Raw genomic sequence first — 20,189 nt, 5'->3', positions numbered from 1 at the left:
CTTTTCCTATTATTTTTTCGGGCATGTGCACCTGTGTGATTATGCCAGCCTCATTAAAAGACTCGATGGCTACATTCATCAAACACTTCTATTGCGATGTCCAGATCATCTGGCTGCAAAGGAGCAGGTACTTGATGAACCTGTAAATTCGTACTGCATCTTCCGATACCGGAGAACTCAAAATAATAGGTATTCGCTGCACCATTGAACAGGTTCAAATCACTCAAATACCTCTCACGCCTCTCACGGCTATCCTTAGTCAATACACACCACCAAAAAATGTATTAAGTCCTCAATCTTATTACAATCCGTGCACATTGGGGGTAGAATTACTATTTTAAATTCGATTCGATATCTAACAGCGTTCGATAAAAAAAAACGCCGCGTTTATTAAAAACTCAATCGTTTGTTACCAGGCGCGGCGCACTCCGAGAGCTGCGATTCTGTAAGTATCAAAACACACCACTCCGGCGTGGCGTAACTCAGTAGGCATATAAAATGGCGGCTTTCGTCAACATCAAAAGAGAGAATCTTTTCTTCAAGAAATTAGATTTGAATTCAGAAAAAGCATTACTTACTGATAAGTATTCCGTGAGACGGTTTACCCTTTTGAAATGTCGATAAACTTTAAATTCAATAAAATTTTCAGTTAAAAGAAGGTTAAAAGTCAACGTTTCCTATTTTTTCATTTCATCGAATATTCATTACCTCGAATAATAAATATTTATTTTTAAATCACCGATTTTTAATTTCTGAAAAAAATATATTTAATAGATAATTTATTTGGCAGAACTTCATTTCATATTTTATTATTTCATACTTTTTTGAATGAAATTTATTTTTTTCTTTATTTTTGTAGCGATTTATTTTTGTTGGGGTCGCAGTTCTAACCTAACATAACCTACTTTACTGGTAGCGATTTATTTTTGTTGGAGTCGCAGTTCTAACCAAATCGAACCTACTTTCCTGGTAGCGATTTATTTTTGTTGGGATCGTAGTTCTAACCTAACCTAATTTAGTGGTAGCGATTTAATTTTGATGGGGTCGCAGTTTTAACCTAACCTAACCTACTTTTTTGTAGCGATTTATTTTTGTTGGGCTCGCAGTTCTAAACTAACCTAACCTATTTTTCTGGCAGCGATTTATTTTTGTTGGGGTCGCCGTTCAAAAACCACCTAACCTATTTTTCTGGTAAGAGTGGTAAGTACCGGTTTATTTTTGTAGGTTCACTGTTCTAACCTAACCAAACCTACTTTTCTGGTAAGTAGCCATTTTTTTTGAGGTCGTAGTTCTAACCTAACCTATTTTCTGGTGTTTTATAATACGTCGAAGCGACACAGCGATATTTAGTTGTTCTGTCTCATGAATAGTTGATGAAATGTATTTTTAAGAAAATAATAATCCTTGTAATGTTGTTCTGATAATTGTTATGAAGTGAAATTACTCCAAGAGAAAATATGAGTATTGAATAGGTATTCTATGAATTGTTTTCGATGAAATGTAATTCGATAAATAGTTTGTCTACATTTCAAGGGGCACCCCGTGAGACTATCAAGGAGATGCTGATACTGTATTGTATAAAGTTACTGGCAGTGGCAGGTAAAAGGATGAGCTGTCTGATTAAAAAAAAAACGTGCTAACAAGTTACGTTCGGTCTTCTCTTTTCTGAATTGTTTTAACCCATTCAGTGCCGTTGAAGCGCCACAAAGTACGTAATCTGGCGCGCGGCAATGAATGGGTTAAAGTATAAAAAAAGTTTGTCGTGTAGTGGAATATTTACTCATAAAGGGTAGTAAAATATTATTTTATTCCTGGGGCGGTGTACTTTGCATCCCTTGCTGCGCTCAAGATTAAAAATAGCGTACTCTCCATTTTGCTCCCTTGTAATAAGTACAATCTACTATTTTCCACTACATCGTACCGTGTTGTAGCAGTGTTTGTTTAGTGAAAATAAATATTTGCTATTATAATCATAAGTGGCATGTATACCGAAACTTTGATCGACTTGACTCTGTCAGTCTAAATCACGTAATCTAACAAGTCTTATGTAATGCTAAATATAGGAAACCGTATTGGTATGATTTGAACGAAAAAATAAAGAAAATATTTTTATTCGGATCGGAACTGGCTTGAAATAATTACATAACATTTGATATATGATTTGATTGGAACCTGGATCAACAGGAATGTCTGGGTCATAAAGGACAAAATAGTCAAAAATCAAAATAAAGATGCACGTAGAATATTACAAATATATTTATTCAAATAAGAGCTCAACTATAAATAAAGATGTAATAAGCTGGGTCACAGAACATCCCGTCCATTTGCCGTCACTCGGTAATTTTGACTAGTTCCACCATACGGATTAACATTAAAATAAAAATGACGGAAGAATAAGCTTACTTTTATCCCCAAAACTAAAACGGGAGTCAGAGATGTCAAATGTTAATGTGGCAATTACACTTTCGTCTAACTTGTTTAAAACTACTTCGGCCAACGAACATCGTCTTCACATTATATTAAGCCGGCTGCAGTTGTCGTTGGCCGAATGCAGTCCGTACCCTTAGTGTAAGTTTTCGGTTACAAAATACGTCTTGATCGCGTTCGCGTTAAAATCTCAATTTGTATGGAAACACGAACAGCGCCTCTAGCGGAACGTTTGCGATGTTACAGACAGACAGACAAAAAGTGATCCTATAAGAGTTCCGTTTTTTCCTTTTGGGGTACGGAACCCTAAAAAATACCTAACATCGAAGGCTTCTGAACCTAACCTTGCTAATAAAATTATGCGTATTCATTTTATAACAGTTTAAGTTATAGTTAATAAATGTTATGCATATTTCAATTATGCAGATTCATTATTATGCTGAATAGGTGTTATGCTTCCTTATAACTATGCAAGTTCGCTGTTATGCACAATTACTTTATGCCAAATCTGTTATGCGAAATCATATTAGGACAAATATGTTATGCGAAATAAGGGGAACCCTAAATAAATAAACACATTCCTCCATACATACGAGTATGTGTAAGTGACAACCATAGTACTTACTTCAATGAGTTTTGCTCGCATTTTACGATCCCTGCGCATAACAAAGCATAGCTAGCATATGGGTTGTTTGCGATTTCGGTTCTAACATTTATGAATTTTATCTACTTACCCACTACTAGGTAAGGACCCTTAAGGTTATGCTTCTTTGCCCAGTTCTCATCCATTGTCAATTTAGTTTCAGTCTCTGGGATAAAAATAGCTTTACATCCAAAATATCTCACAATAAAAAACCTGGCCTAGCACCTTCTGTTTATAAAAAATGTTGTAGAATTAGATAGCCTATGGCAATGTTATAGTAAAACATCGATTATTCGGTATTTCTTCTTTATTAACACCCTTTTTCTCAATATAGGAAATGTGGCCTAACAAAAAGATTCATTGTTATGCTTAAATCTTTGTACGCGTCAATTGGACCTTTTTAACGGCTTGAGATAATCGAATTTCTATTATAACTTCATACATCTGGATGGATTAAGCTTACAATACAAATTACATGCTTTACCAATTCCACTACAGGCAAGTAGGTAATTATACAATGAGCTTTAAAGATAGGATTTCAAAATGGCTGCCGAAATACACCGTCTGTAATGTATCACAACCAGCTGGACTGGAAGTCGAGAAAGAAGTATATTACCTACGCCATTTCAGAATCCTAGCATTAATGGTACAGGATTCAATCTAGTTCAAAAACAAGCTTTAATATCCATGTGTCGCGTGCACCACATTTGGCATTGGGTAGCCTCAGGTCAAACATCTGTATGAAATGTATTTATTTCTAGTTAAATTTTTCTTATAATGCGATTATTTAAAACAAAAATGTGACGGCTGAGAAATGTTACACTTTTATATTATCATAGGCAGGTATACAAAACTTCTAGATACGAACTGTTATTAAACAAGTTTGAAATATAAATGTAGAAACACTGATGTCTATTACAGGTATTTACAGAGTTAAGCTTAATGCGTACGTCCTATTGCGCTACGTTTAGTATGATAGTTATTTCGTTTTAATGTACACGGTGTTAGTATCACGAGTTTCTAATAGGTAAGGCAGTGTTGAATGATGACTTTATCACTAACTACAATGATGCGAGATTTTTTTATAAAAATCGGTAAACCGATGGTTTCAGCACATCACTATGGTTATGGAAACTACCTCTCAAATACCTATTTATTTTATCGTATGGCCGCTAGATATCACGTTCTATGTGGACATGAGACAGTTACAAAGTACAAGAGATCGAAGTTTTTTGGTTTCCTTAAATTTTATGCATATATTCACGAGTCAATGTTTCAAAAATGTGAGGAACTTTTTATTTCTGATTTTTTTAGCCGTAGAGCGTGACGCTGCCAAATAGCAAGCTGAAGTAGTGTTGCTAAAGCCACAGATTGTATAAAATTGGTTCGAATTGTATAGCAAATGAGCATGTCCATGTATACAAAGGTTGTTAACATACAATAACTATGAGGTCTATAGCTATTTTATACGAATGTCTATGATACATTTTGTTATAATGATAACCCCTAATTTCACGCTAGAACTAGTGCTAATATTTTGTATAAATTCTAACTAGTCAATCCTACTTCATACCCAAGTACTCTACAATTTTATTGTACATGGAAATCTAACTACAGGATAATATTTGTATCTATTATGTCATCATAATTTAAGTTAAACAATATTTACAAAAATAGACACTTTATCTGTTTTTGGATCCGTCTATACCTAATTATTAAATGAAACGAAACACATAATAATGTTTTTAAATGTTAAACAAGGAACTATCGTTAATTAATTTAAATATATTAAATAGAACAATATAAACACACAGTTGTATTGTAACTCATTAATGGGAGAGGGTACTAAATTTATTCTTGTTATGTACAAAAAAGTTAATTTCTAACTTTTGTCAAAGGTTATGTTCGCTCATTGTAAAGTTAATTCGACAGAGTTCTTTACGCATAACAATTAAAATTTATAAAATATTTTTATACTCACTTATTGTTATGAGAAAGTTATCAGGATTTACTGGCGTGGGTAATTGGTTTGTTTAAGTATTTTTATTGGCAAGATACTATAGTGTAATCAATGCAATGTAATGTAAGCAAGTATCCATTTTCAATGGCAGATATAATTGCTCTTCAATATTGCATGTTCAATTTAACATTATGTAAATTATAATTGTTCATTCATAGTCATTGATAGCTCTTCAGTAGCATCGAGCGATTTTAATTCATTTGATTCTAGCAGATGGCAATAATAGCAGAAATCTTTGGAATTTTATTATAAATCAATTAGATTTTTATCAAAATTAAATTCAAATTCAAAATCCAGTTGCTTAGAATAAAGAATACCAGAAACCTAAGTACTTAGAGAAGTACACAGAGTACTCAATAATATTGTATAATTTTACCGGTTTCTAGGCGCATCCCTATTCTAGACGTTAACTTTTACGAATCGGCTAGACCTTGACGTTTTTCTTCTTCCAACATGGCGTCTAGTTCGTCCGTTAGGTTGGCTAGCATGTTTCCTATGTCATTGAGGACGTCTACGGGCTCTGTGCTTTTTCCCTCGTCTTTTTCGGGCAGCGTGTGGGGGGTGGTGGGTTTGATATCTGGGTTTCTTGGCGGGAGATTTGTCAGGCCGATGGCCGTTCGCCCGTAGTCCACTGTGTGCGGCCGTCCCGTGATTTGGCCGCGGTTTTGTTTTATTGTGCCCGCGTTTTCGTTAGCGAAAGGAATGCTGTCCGATTCTGTGCTCGAACTAGACTGTAAATAAAAAATAATATTTGAAGTATGTTAAATATATAATTACTGACCAAATGTGGAAGTGTAATCTTAAGCAACAGTATGGTACGGTACCGTACCGATTGGAAATTTAATGTAAGACGTAACAATGTTACGAAATTTTGGAAATAAATATAGTTCTCTTAAGGAGCTCGGCAGATGAAATAGACCGTGTTGTATTATTTGCTGGTAAAATTAGCGTCGGCATTAATTAGGTACACAAGTCACGTAAGTATTTGCTCTGTTCACATTTAGCGGCATTATTTTGTTTGTAGGTGTCTGTTAGAAGTATCTAGTGTAAATTGGTCAGATATTTAAATAGTTAATGCTCACCTTAAAACTAGCATCGGAGCCGGTCCTCAGTTTGTCCTCTTCATACCTCCGCGGTGGCGAGGACGGCGCGGGGGGCGGGGGAAGCAGCCCCGTACTGTCCAAACTCACGCTAAGCGAGTCCGAACTGGGGTAGGCAGGCAAACTGAGTGGCAGGCTCTTCTCTGGATGGATCTCTACTGTGGTTTGCCCGAAGCGCGAGAACGGAGCGTATTGGGAGGACTGGCGCTTCGGCGGGTCGGGCGGAGGTTTTCTAGCAACATGCGGACTCGCCCCATAGGCGACGCGTTGCAGCCGTGCCGAGTATGCGATCTCGTCGTAAGTATAATCCGGAGATTTTTCTCTATAAGCCGGCGTAGCCTGGATCTTCGCTACGGGCCGGGGACGGACCAATCCCCGCGGACGCGGCAGCGTTCCACCTCCCTCATACGAGCTGTCATTGGTCGGAGTTATGTCACCGTCATCGTACGAGCGGCGCCATTGGCCACCGCCATAGTAGAACCCGGCGTCAGGCGAAAATGTCGTATGGGACGACCGTTCTGAAGGATCCTCTAAACTTTCCAGGGATTTCCCGCGTGGGTGACGGATCTGTGGAGTTTTCAATTTCTTATTGAGGATTTCGAACGAAGTATCCAATTCGATGATTTATGGTTTGCATGTATAAATATGACGACATAAATAGTTAAAATACTTATTAAAAACATGTAATTTGCATTAGATCTGTCATATTTATTTTGTTAATATTGTACATGCTGTAAGTTAAGTATTATATACATATGACTTTATCGTTATTATTATTTAGTTTTTATACACTTAATTATGATTCAAAATCAGTGTTCAAAACTCATGCTTTTATTTGCTTATTAAAGTATTAATTACCGGGCAAGCTATAATCTGATCTATATATAACTTTAATTAAATATACTAAATATGGAGTAAAATTAATTACAATTGTTATTTACTTAAAGTGTGAGTAATAAAATACAGAAAAACACACACACACATCGAAAATACAGCGTTCTCTATTACAGAAATTAATATCGGGTGCACGTAAAAGCCGGGTGCTGGGTGCATCGAGAAAAAACTGACAAGACTGTGCCATAGGAGGTTGACTCATACCTGGATGGGGACCAAATCAGTGCCACATAGGGGCGTCGGTAGGGCGTCAAAGTTAATATCGGGGGGTTTATGGTAACTCCGCTCATGTGTCTGCCAAGTCTGGTAATGCAGCTCCCTCGGATATAAATCCTTTAGCCGATTATGTCCAAGGTGCAGATTGGTGTTTGAAAGAAAACAAAACAAAACATTCACATGCTGCTTCGGGCTGTGGTATGATGGATGCAGCGGAATGGTGGTACTGGCCGGCAACAGCTCTGCGATTCGCTCATTTTGAAATTAGAAAAACGTTCTATATTCGAATGGTTTTTGTTTATCGCAGAGTCGTATTTCCAGCCAGCGACGACAATGGCGATGGACAAAGACTTCTAGAAGTCCAAGCGAAACGATAAAGACAATTTTGGAACGCAACGGGAAAAGTATAATTTTGATGTTCAGTTCATTTCAAAGAAGGTCCAATATAGTTCAGTCCGGACTACAGACGTGTTTTCCCATAATGTCTCCAACATCTATAGGCTTAGCAAAGGAAAGTTCCAGCTTTTGTGCTAGATATAGTATACATTGAGCTAGACAGCTAAAGCTTCGTTTCGCTCAAAATAAATAAAGTTGAATTATTTTGTTAAGATTAATAAATAACTGAAACTACATAAAACGCTTTGGTTAAAATAAGCGTCGTTAGTATCAAACTATTGGAAATAGTAAGCATTAAAATATTATTTAAGTAAGTATATCTTCAAAATTCTGTTAAATTCTTGAAAAAACGGCCAATTTCATGATGATAATGATCATGGATGAAATGAAAATATGACAATGTGAATTAAAATAAATTATTCATAAATTAAAAATCATTGATTTGAAGTGATGCTTTTTAAATATATTTTTGAGCTAGTAGAAATAGGAAAGTCTAGAAACTCTATAATCACTGGTAAAAAGATTTATGAAAGCCGACGTATGCTCTAGATCTATTTTGAAATTTAAATATTTACCAAAAAACGTCTGCTATCATAAAAGTTAAGGAACTATTTAGAGTCTAGATCTAAAACATCACTACAAACACATTAAAAAATATGAGTTGTCTATAGTACTGACCTGGCCTGGCTGTAATCTGGTGAAGTCCAGAGACCCTTGGTTGCTGATGCTTCTTTTTCCTGCTCTAATGTCTTTCACTCTTTTGATAGCCAGCACTATTTTCTTTTGGTGACCCAGGCGGACTATACCCATGTCTTCTAAATCCTGAAAACAAAATAATAAAATATATATTTAAAGATATGTTATTTAAGCGAAGAAGTAAAAAGTACAACATCTGCCTAAATAGTCAAAATAAACAGGTACCTACAGCAATTCAGTTGAGCGGTACCGCACGACTTTGCCTTGGTGTTAGTTCACTTCGGCTTTGATATTTAAAAACTACAAATATTAGACGAATTGAAACTTCCATATTGACATTGACGAGTAATTTTTAAGTATTTCCTGCTTAATTTCAAGCGCAATGATTGCACACCAGCTAGATCAGATTGGAAATACTTTCAAACGTCTTTCACCAAGCACATTCATAATTATATTCTCCTGTTACATCTCTCACAATAACATACACTATTTAACGAAAAAAAGTTAATATCTTTAAAAAAACCCTTATGGTGTACTTGTATGTTTATTATTTGTAATTAATGTTTATTGTTTATTTGAGTACTTAAGTAATTCTTAAACCTTCGATTTCAGACTACAATCGTGATCTATTTAAAAAAAAACTTGGTTTTGTTTCAGTCTTCTAATACGCTCGTTCAGGATAGCTTATTTAACATCGACATCTATGTATAGACTGCATGTTTCTTGCATCAAAACGACGCACAAAATTTGTTTACCTTGTGGATTTGTGAACCTTTCACTATAGTTTGGTGACAGGGGTTGTGTCAAAATAATATTGTTGATTGATGCGCCGCGCGTTTTGTTCCAAACAGCCAGTCCATTGCCGTAAGGTACATAGATATCAATGTTATTTAAGGATCTCTGTAATGTTAAAATCTTGATAATTTAACGGTACGTATAGATATTCTTATTCTTACCTCCCAGGCGAGTTGCGTGACATCGTGCACTGTGCGATACCCTTGCGCTACCAGCGCTGGTCCATACTCCTCTAGTCGCAGCAACCGCAGCCACTCTTCAAGGGAACCCTGGAATTTGAAGTTAGATTGAGTAAGAAATTTAAGATCGAGTTAGATTGGCGCAAAATTGGATGAAATATGGAATGTTTTGATTCACTTTTGGTCATTTTCTTCTCTGTTCGATCAACGGACTAGCCTGATCATTTTATCCGTCTAACTTCAAAGTTGATTTAACTGCATAGGCGTATATAGAGGGGAGGTCGGATGGGCCGTGCTCACCCCAGTATGGTCTAAATACTGCCCACCCCAGAATGTTGGGCTATTACCGATTCGAAATTCTATAATACTGATATCCTACCACAAAAATCAAGGCCAGCCCCCCCCACCTCCCCTGAAAAATATCCCTAGATACGCCAATGTGTAATAGCGTTATTTACTTAAAGTGCAACACTTTCGTTCAGCTACAGCTGCCCACTGGTTTAAAAAATGAGGGACTGTTATAGATTTGAATCGAGCAAATTTTGTTAGTAATAGAACCGAGCACATCTCAACTAAGCATAGCATAACAGTGCGAGTACATACCGGTATGTAATCAGGTAGGTTATCTGGGACGTTCAGGTTAGCAAGCTCGGCCTTTAACCGTTTCCGATGATTCGGCTTCTTGATGCCCACAGCAGTCAGGTCTTCGGGCGTCATGCGAGTGACCGTCGGCAGATCGTAGCCAGCCTCGATGAAGAGTCTCGCGTATTCCTCCATTTGAAGGTCAGCGAGCCACGCGTGGATTATGTCAGGGTCCTGAAAAATATAAGCATGGACATGTTATCGGTACAGTTGGTTAAAACAGCTATAAAGTTCACATACTTACGATTAGGTATTAATAAACTGAAGGCAAGAGAAATGGTGGGGATCGTTGTTTCGATCCAGATAGTTGAGGTATCTGAGCAACTACATGGCAAACTGAAAAGCTGCCACGGAAGACTACACTCTCCCTGGTTTACTAGTAACGCTACAACTTCTGAGTTTATCAATCTCAACCAATGATGCGTTTTACGTTAAAGTTTTATACAAATGCAAAACTTGAGACTTGTACTATTCATTCAGTAATGCCTTGGTCGTGGCTGGGCTGTTAGAACTGATTCAGAAAACTGCAATACAGTCTTCGGATTCATTATTAAACCTTGTGTCCCGTTTGGTCTGTCTATCACCCTCTGAGAAAGTACTCGCCCTTGGAACTGCTATGTGACGGCACTTTAGCTTTATTTAAGTAAAGAAGATATAAACACTCGTTGGTGTGATGACCTTAAAAAGACTTGGCAAGTCGGATGAGGCAAGCCAAGGATACAAAGCTGTGGCATGTGAAGGAATGCCTACGTTCAGCAATGGACGGACTACGGCTGTTGGTTCATTGTTTGATTGCTACTTACCGGTAGCCCCTGAGCGATCATAGCTCGCACGCGGTCCGCGGTGTCGCCGCAGTGGCATGCGGCATGGTGGTGGTGTGGCATGCGGCCTGACGCACGCCCGCTGTCCAGCGAGGCTGATGAGTGCCGTGAACCCGAACCAGCTGAACCTGACGACGAGCCAGGGCTGTCGCGGCCGGGACTCTGAAATATGACAATTAAAAAATAAATGACAAGATTGATGCAAAAAGTACAGAATAAGAGTTTTTTTTTTCAGAAACACCACTTAAGCTAGATTTGAGCATCGCGGGACTGATAGCAGTTTAAAATGGACGTGTAGCGACCCTACCGCCAACTAGTGAGCAAATTATAGAATCATCAAATCCTACATCGCGCCATCGAAGTTTCTCAACTCGGGACGCATATACACAACTTCTGATGCTCTTCTTTCGGACTTCGGTCCCCAGGCATAACATGTGATTGGAGAGAGAGATATCTCTATTGTAGTCTCCCCCTCCCCTCACAGATAATAACTTTTTCTCAAACATGACATGAAATATTGACGTTATGTTACAAATAATAGGCTGAGAAGTATCGCGCTGCAGGCGCTGCGGCTGGCCTGCCTGCGCGCGGTCACTCTAGCGGCCTGCAGAGATTTCATACAACCTTGCCGGGCGCTGGCCGGCAGTGCGACCGTCTTTTGTTTCAATGCGCGCTCTGCGACACGCACGCGGCCCACGCCCAGCACCACCGCCCAGCAGCCAGCGCGACACGCGCGCACGCAACATGGCGACCAGACTAGCGTCCCGCCAGCTTCTTTTCTTGTTTTTTTTTTTTTTACTTCATGTAATTTTTGAGAAAAGCACTATACAAGCCTCGGCCGGAACCTGGGGTTGCCGGCCTCGCATCCCTAGCCAGCCTCTATCTGCTTGGCCGGCAACCCCCTACTTCCCGGCCTCTACAGTAATGTACTATTCCCACCCCGAATGTCTCACCTGCGTCATGTCGATCCCCTGGTCATCGCTAAGCGCGAGCTGGTGGTGATAGTACACCGCAGCTTTGTGGGTGAGCGGCTGCGAAGGCGGAGGGAAAGTGAACGTGCCCCCGCCCGCCGGGCTCTTGCCAAGGCTCCCACTGGCACCACTGACTCCGGACACGCCTGATACTGTGCTGCCATAGTCGGAGTGGTCGTCTGGAAGTAAAACAAAAATAATAGAAATGTGAGTGTGCTCCTTTCGTTTTTAAAGTATTTTTTTATTGTCTACGATTTGATTATACTTTTGTTTCTACGGCAAAAACTATATAACTAAAACTATATTTATTTAATTCTAAATAGTGAGTTTGGAAAGAGGCTTGTAAAGGGGTAATCTCTTGGAGTTTGACAGATTCGTACCTCGGAATTTATTTTACTAAGTACTTTTAGTAACTAGTTCGGATGCGTGTTTTTCTTCTTTGTTTCACGTCACTGATAAACCTAGTGTTTTTAATTGTTATCGAGTTTCTAAGTAGACGTACGGTCACGAGCGTTAATTTGGGACCCATTTCGTGAAAAAGTCGTTTGAATGGTCATACAAAATGACATGCGATCATAAGAGGGTCCCAAATTAACGCTCGTGACTGTACGTAACTGCACACTAAGGTAGCTGCTTTTGTGAGCAAAAAGAGAACTCAAGAATTAATTGCGACCAGAATTTCTAAAGCTTTACGACTGTTTCTAATTTGAAGACTACGGGAGTTTTTTGGAGATTCTACCGACTGTCAACCCTGCGGGGTTTGGAATTATTCTCGTCTCTAATTGCAGAAAGTGCCGTAGGAACTGAACAAGGGTTGTATTTTTACGTTTTTTTATTTTTTAGCATTTTTTCATAAAAGTTTTTCTAATTAAAGTTACCTAGCTCAGAGAAAAATTGTCTTTTAATGAATAACAAAGATATAGCTGTCAGAAAAGCCACGAAAGACGTTTTGTGCACAGAAAAGCACACCTTAATTCGTTTGCAATAGACCCATAGGCCTAAATGATGGACTAGTTAGAATTTCTAAGACAACTAGCTCTAGTGTGCGATGGTGTATCCGGCTGGGGTACGGCTGTTCCTCGCAAGATGCGTAGCCCTGGGACCCGAAGCTGGAGCCGGAGTGGCGGTGCTGCGGCGTGCCGAACGCGTCTCCCGGTAAGGCGGGCGGCGGCACGCGCTTGGCCATCGCAGCAGTTCTTACCTCTAGTGTGTGATGGTGTATCCGGCGGCTGGGGGTACGGCTGTTCCTCGCAAGACGCGTAGCCCTGGGAACCGAAGCTGGAGCCGGAGTGGCGGTGCTGCGGCGTGCCGAACGCGTCCCCCGGCACGGCGGGCGGCGGCACGCGCTTGGCCGTCGCGGCCTTGCCTGCGCCGGCGCCGCCGCGCGACATTCCGCCAACTAAAAAAAATTGCATTGATAAAGATGTATTTTGCGTTACGTGTTAACCCGTCGAGGGCCATGCTCTAAAAAATATATAGGGCCATATAGCGCTCAAGAATATTCTCGACTCAATTTTTTTTGGGACCTACTTCAGACGCACAGGGCGCTGTGGTCAAAACACCGTTTGTGCACAGGTGTGCGCACAGGGCGCTCGACGGGTTGAATTACATAAAATTTGAAAATAATAATTAATAATTGACCAAATACATTACGTCGTTTCGATCGGGGCAGATATTTGTATGAAAAATACCAAAGTTTGTTATCGAGTCTCGGGTGTTTAATATGTATCAGGTAATTACTAATATCTTTGATATGACTGTATGTATCTACTATCTACATATATATTTAAGTATGTGTATCCGTTGCTTAGTACCCATAACACACTCTAACAAAGGGTATTTATCCAACATTCTGATAAAATAATCCGGATTGATTTTTAATTTAAAGAAGGTAAGGTAAGAACCTGAATATAACAGAATGTAAGTTACGACTATTTTAATGCAAGTTCAGTTCGCATGCTACATTGGGAAATAATGAATATTTAAATACCAAAAGCTTTTATAAACTCCTCTTTTATGTCGCCTTCGTTCATAACATTGAGTCGTTAAAAATATTCACAAGTTTTCAAAAGGCAACCGGTTTAAAAATAAAGTCGCGGTCGTGTTCTAAAATAAAACGGTAATTAAATTAAATTTTAATTCAGTGTGACCAGAGCATGCGTAACGGGAGTTATTAATGCTAAGAGATGTTTCCAGGGTAGATTACTTAACTAATTTAGAATAGGCACTACAAAAAATACGGCAGCTTCATAATTCTGGATTTGTCAGTTTTGATCAGGTTCATAACAAATTTTAAACGTAATGCTTAAATACGCGCCACTTATTTAAGAAACTGGCTTAAACTAAAATAATACGTTATTTTTTAAGTCTCTACATTTATTTATCAATAAAAAATTATAAACATTAGACTCTGTTGTTAGAGTAACAATTAACAGGCTGTAAATTTTATATAACAAATATGCAGATACAACTAATCATGGATTTTAATTTTCTCTTCCTTAAACCAAGGAACAGATTCAGTCAGAAGTCGGAGTGCAGGAACATCAGCTGGTGTTTGGCAGGCAGTTGGGTAAAATGTTGGGTCTTTTATATAGATTGGATCCTTGCAACCGATTCCTACTTATGTCTTTTCGTTTACCCCATACGCTCTACCACTTTTTAAAAACACGTGCAGTTACGAAAATACGCTTTAGTACCATTACGCCTAATAAATTTTAAGCCACTGATAGCGCGCCTCGTTATCTTAATCTTAGTCGGGAACACAAACTTGGGCGTTCCCGATAATACGGCCGGGGTGCGTGTACTAATGAACTAAAATCATCATCCATCATGTTCGGCACCCGATCACCCGGACCCATCGTCCATCGATCGCCGACAAATTGCGTGTGCCGAATCGATAAAGCTAACTAATAGCCACCCAAAATCGACATAGAATCGCCAGAGCTATTTTAAAAAGAGAATGAGGGTTTTTTATTTGTTACAGAAAGTAGAAACCACAGATTTTTGTTTTTAATACAGTAGGCAGGCAAGAGCAGCTTATTTTCCACGAGAAAAATTGAAAAACAAAATCATTATTATATATTAATCATTATTGTATTTTTTGTGTTTTGTTTTGATGGTTGTTTACGAGTACCTAAGATGGTTTACACGCCGAAGATGAGTTGCCAGTGTAAAAATATTTACAGTTGATATTTTATGAGCGCGGCTCTCCTTTGTAAAAAAGTTTATGTATTCAATTACACGCACGCGATCATGATTCAATCCTGCCGAATATTTAAGAGACCATTACGATATAACAAAATAAAATTATACGCAACCACGCAACAATGTCCGATGTACAAGTAGGTAATATAAGAGTCACTCTCACACATCCACATTATGGACGGTTTATTTTGCTTTTATAAAATCAAATAGATTTTTTTTCTTTTTATATACCTACTACACTGACTATCGCGTGCGCCACTACGCTAGTGTAGCGTGAGGTCTCCGAAATGTCAAATCTCATAGTTTTTGGGTTAGCTACGCGGGTTTATTTATAATTAGAATAATTTTGTGAATATTTTGCAATATCTGAAATTAATTATGGCAAATATGCGTTCCGGGGCAATGAATGTCTGTGTTTTGAGACAGTTTTGTCTTTCGGAAAACTTTGTCCTCCCTTTTTTCCGAACAAAACGGGGACTATGCAACAATGTGGCATGCTCGATATTTTTATGGTACGGTTTTAAGGTGTATTAAATATGATTTTAATTTAAACTTTGTTTTCACGCCCGTAATAACAGACTTTGAAAGCCATACTTAAAAACCTCACGCAACAGTGCGCCATCTAGTCTGTCTAGAGACAAAAAACGATAGCCCTCATTGGTAGGTACCGCATGACTGACACCGACGGCAAGGCAGGTTGAGGCAGAGATGGCGAGACAGATTTCGCATCCAAAAATCGTCATTTGATTACGATCGCGAGCGTCAGAAACGTTAGGCTTCTGGACATTAGGTATAGCTCTGGATAGAGAGATGTAGAGGTCAAGAGGGGAGGCCTTTGCCCAGCAGTGGGACATAGCCGTAGGCCACATATAATAATAATAAAATAATATGTTACTTCAAGCTAACAATGACACAATATTTGTGAATATGCGTGATGGTGTTTAACTACTATCAAACCTTATAAAAATTAAGTATGAGCAGGTGTCCCAGGACGTTAAGTTCACACCTCGGGCTCATAATCTTTTAAGCGCACCCTACTTTCTTTTATCGCCTGCTTTTAAGGATCCTTATTACTTGAGCGGATTATTATATCGTCTGATGGATGCTTTTGACATGGACATTAAAGGTTACGGCTGAGTTGCGAAATTCGATGACACTCGCAAATTGAGCTGATGAAAACAAAGAACAAATATTATTGTATATATCGTGGTATATCAAAAGTTAAAAAACACAAGGTTCTTACATATTTTCTGTAAGTTTCAACGAATTTAAATGTTTTGTAAAGTAATAATTCAGTCACAAACACATGGGACAACATTTTTATGTGGACCGTTCTAAAAATTTGGACTTTACCCCATAGTTAAAGTGTGCCTTAAGACGAATGTATGAATGAGCTCAAGTATAAGTATTACATTGCATCCGAATCCAAATACCAAACCGATGTAGGTAAGCAACACTCTTTCTTGGAAATAGACAAATGAATGATGTCACCTTTAGTTTGGTATAACGTTTAGTTCAGTTCACACCTGTTATGTATTTACTTAACACTTTAACAGAGTTTGTTGCTTGCTAAAAACTTTTTTTAGCATCTTTAGTAATGAAGTGATGCGTTGCTAGACTAAATAGCCAAGTGCTAAAACTATGTTAGCTAAGGACCCGAAACGGCAGTGTCTAGTGAAGCACGGGATGTTATACCGACATTAAAGACAAAAGAAATTGCACACAATAATATATACATTTAACTTGCTTGCGTGTTCCACGAAAAACTAGATAACTTACTATACCTACCGACTGGCCGCAACCGATTCCATTAGAGCAATGATCGCTCGTGATCTTGACACGAGTTGCTGCATTTAATATAATAACACCAATAAGGACTCGGCAAAACGGTAGCGTGTCTGCATCGCAATAAATATGTGAGTATCTGCTAATTAAAGACAATTAGAGCGCCATTACGGATACTATTACAAACTTGTCTTTCCTATAATCTTGGTTAAAACGCATGCAAAATGTAACTCTTACTGTCGACGAGCAAGGTTTATATTTCGATACGTCGTTATAATAGAAAATTATGTTAGAAAGGATAAACGCCATCTAGAGGCGTCGAGTTGAATCAATTAAGCGGGTATCGAGATCGAGATCGCGTGGGCTAAAACCCGAGATGCCGAACATTGCCGCCATTTTAAAATATGCGGCGCCAGCCATAAACAAATGCGTGTTTATTTTAAGATCATGTATTCAAATTATGTGAGATTATTATGTTACTATAACGATCATGTAGCTCAATATACGTGAGCGGGATATCAAAGGCTCTTTACAGTTATGCCTTGTTTATTGACGTAATAATGGTTTTAGTAAAGGGTTTCGTGAATCAAAGCCACCCAAGCGATTGTATTAATATTATTTACTATGAATTACGATTGTTGCGAGAGGTAATAATGTGGAATAATGAACACAGCTGGATGCTGACAGACTCTATCGTTTTGTTAACTTGTTGTGATTTAGGAATGTTAAATTATCTGTTAATGTGATTCACATTGACCTATTGGTACAGTAATTCATATCAAACGTAAGATGCGTACCTATACCTAACAAAAATGAAAAAAAAAGCAAAATGAGAGCTCGTTTTGTTTACGAACAATTTAGAAGCAAAGTTTAGTTTCATTTTTCTACTTAAAATTATATAAAAGCAGTAGGTAAGTAATAATAATAAGGTGCGGTAATAAGAATAAGGGAGTGATATGCGCCTACTCTTAAAATAATTAACCCAAAAATAGTGAGATCTTTGCCTGGTGCCTGCTTGAGATTTGCTGCCTATATTCTTCGTTCCTGTAAAAACCGTAACATAATCGTAACATAATATTGTCCCAAAAAGCAAAATATTCCAGTTCTCGCCAAGAATAACTGTTTGTCTGAAAGGCAATAGCTTAAGTACACGGGCAATTAGCGACCTAGCCTGTGTAAACAATTATCCATTACACGGGATTCTTTGTTTAACGAAAAAATATGGCGAAACGGTTTGTGTGCGAAACGGGACGCAAAAGGGCTCGCGAGTGCGCAAAGCGTTGAGTTTCCTTTTTTAACAATGAATATCGACTACAAAAAAAACCTTGAAAATGTTGTACGAGTCCTATATAGATATAGATACTTAGATAGTATATGTAGGTAAATATATCTACGACTATAGGTCTTTCTTAAAGGGAGGTAGCACTTTCGGAAAAACTGTTCAAACACACAGAACAGCATGCGATTCGCACGCAATTCACTTGACAGAAAGTAATTTTTAACCGACTTCAAAAAAAGTAGATTATCTATTCGGTTGTTTTTTTTCTTTTTTTATGTTTGTGCAGCAGGAGTGATTAAAGCCCAATATGTAGTGCGTAGGCGAGGTAGGCGACTATAGGTCCACTTCTGCTAGTTCGTGATGAGGCACCGACTTCAGACTAGTAGAAACTTTTTAAGATCTTATCACAAGATTTAGCGCAATAAAGACTTTGAATTTGAGTTTGAAATTATTTTCATGGTTTTGTGTAGATACGGTTAAATTTTTTGTTATATTTTTTTTTTCAAAGCAAAACGGAGTGAAATTAGTAGGTACAAATGTAGTCAACCAACTCCACTTAGTTTAGTTTCTGATTATTTCATAGTTTTAACTGCTGCTTAAGAAGCCATAAAAATGTTCATAATTAAGTGGTATCATTTGTAGGAATCATACTTAATATTAGTCTGCTTATTCTACTTGTGTTTTAACGACGCCCTTTGAGTATAAAAGTAAATTAATTTTAATTAACTACAAACATACCTACATTCCGCCATACGAGTTTTAATTGCTTCAAGCAACTTTCAACTGTGAAGAAATACTATTAGAGTAACACAGTCTTTTCTAGTTACATATATATACTTACATCATTCTTAGTTAGTACTTACTAAAGTCTGCTGGCAGTTCATAACATAAATAGTCATACGGGAATACTATGCCCCTAATATAATTCAGGAGAAGATCTAGAAACGTTTATTACGTATAAGAACAACAATATTACAAGATCAATTCTCTATTTGGACTATTCATTTATAGTAGCCCTTTATTCGCGGTTTCGCGCGTAATCCATTAAAATTACCAGTTGAAATTCCGGGATTTCGAAAAAAACCCGTAGGAATTCCCGAAAAATACAATACATGTCTCTAAACCTAGAGCGGTTGAAACTTTGGGGTTTATTACGATCCCGGGGGCATATCGGGATATAAGGTAGGTATTAACGTGTTATTTTATTCCAGAACTCCAGGTATCTCTATACCAAATCTTTAAAAAATCTAGCGTAAAGGAGTAACAAACACACGCACGCAGGCACGCACGCATAGACAAACTTTCATATTTTATAGCTTTTCCCCGCGACTTTCTTTATCGCTATCCCAGGGGAATTATAATATGTTCTTCCGAGCATATTATCTCAATCTATCTCCATTTCATTAAAATCAGCTCAGCGCATTAAGTGTTTCGCATTTATAAAATTAGAAAAGATTAGTACGGTTTTAAGTAGGATAATCACTGCCACAATGTAAGTAAAAACTTCACTCGCAGTATGGAACAATCAGGCAGCGTCTGTTTTTTTTTGTTGTTCGTTCGGCACATTAGTCCGTAGTAGCCATAAGTGAAAACAATGGCGCCCTATCACTGGCAACAATTAGCCGGTCATTGGGGGCACAGCTAATCGCTCCCAGCAATTACTGGCTTGCGCAAGCCGGTAATGCATCCTACAGTGTACGTAAATATTTTGAGTGGGAATAAAGTTACTGTCCGGTTAGACGGCCAAAAGAAAAAAAAACTAATATGTAAGCCAATGTCATTGATTGTGCTATAAGAACTACCTTCATACGGAATTTCAAGTTTCTAAGACAACTGGACGTATCCTGTAGGTTTTCATTCCCCGGCAATTAGTATGGAAACATCTTAAAAGATTCATTTTGTCACTGGTCGAGGTTTAGGTGGTAGCAGACTTAAGTATGTGATATTAATTTCAACTTAATACCTTCACGCGTTCCTCAGAAAGAGTTTTTAACAAGTCTACTAAAATAAAATAAAAATTAAAAGATACCTACCCACTACCGATGCCTACATATTTACATTTAGAGGTAGGAATCCATGAGCTCTCATGCCTTATTTTTACGAGATTTACTAAGGCTACTT

General features: G+C 38.0%; 1 protein-coding gene across 7 annotated transcripts in view; it reads right to left on the bottom strand.

The window, feature by feature from the left end:
* Positions 1 to 2,238: 2,238 nt before the first annotated feature.
* Positions 2,239 to 20,189, bottom strand: part of ckn (CRK like proto-oncogene, adaptor protein) — a 364,715-nt gene continuing 346,764 nt past the window's right edge. For 6 of the 7 annotated variants that reach the window (XM_074089457.1, XM_074089456.1, XM_074089453.1 and 3 more), the window contains 9 exons: positions 13,002 to 13,199; positions 11,783 to 11,979; positions 10,812 to 10,991; positions 9,970 to 10,182; positions 9,349 to 9,456; positions 8,375 to 8,518; positions 7,289 to 7,417; positions 6,173 to 6,757; positions 2,239 to 5,821 (listed from right to left, as the gene is read on the bottom strand). In XM_074089457.1, coding sequence (XP_073945558.1) covers positions 5,504 to 5,821; positions 6,173 to 6,757; positions 7,289 to 7,417; positions 8,375 to 8,518; positions 9,349 to 9,456; positions 9,970 to 10,182; positions 10,812 to 10,991; positions 11,783 to 11,979; positions 13,002 to 13,191 — 2,064 coding nt within the window. In that variant the 5' untranslated portion in view covers positions 13,192 to 13,199 and the 3' untranslated portion in view covers positions 2,239 to 5,503. The remainder of the gene's footprint in view (positions 5,822 to 6,172; positions 6,758 to 7,288; positions 7,418 to 8,374; positions 8,519 to 9,348; positions 9,457 to 9,969; positions 10,183 to 10,811; positions 10,992 to 11,782; positions 11,980 to 13,001; positions 13,200 to 20,189) is intronic. The other variant, XM_074089452.1, reaches the window with a different exon arrangement.

This window comes from Choristoneura fumiferana, chromosome 6, assembly GCF_025370935.1.
Source record: "Choristoneura fumiferana chromosome 6, NRCan_CFum_1, whole genome shotgun sequence".
Taxonomy (NCBI): Eukaryota; Metazoa; Arthropoda; class Insecta; order Lepidoptera; family Tortricidae; genus Choristoneura; species Choristoneura fumiferana.
This window is presented reverse-complemented; position numbering and strand designations above follow the sequence as displayed.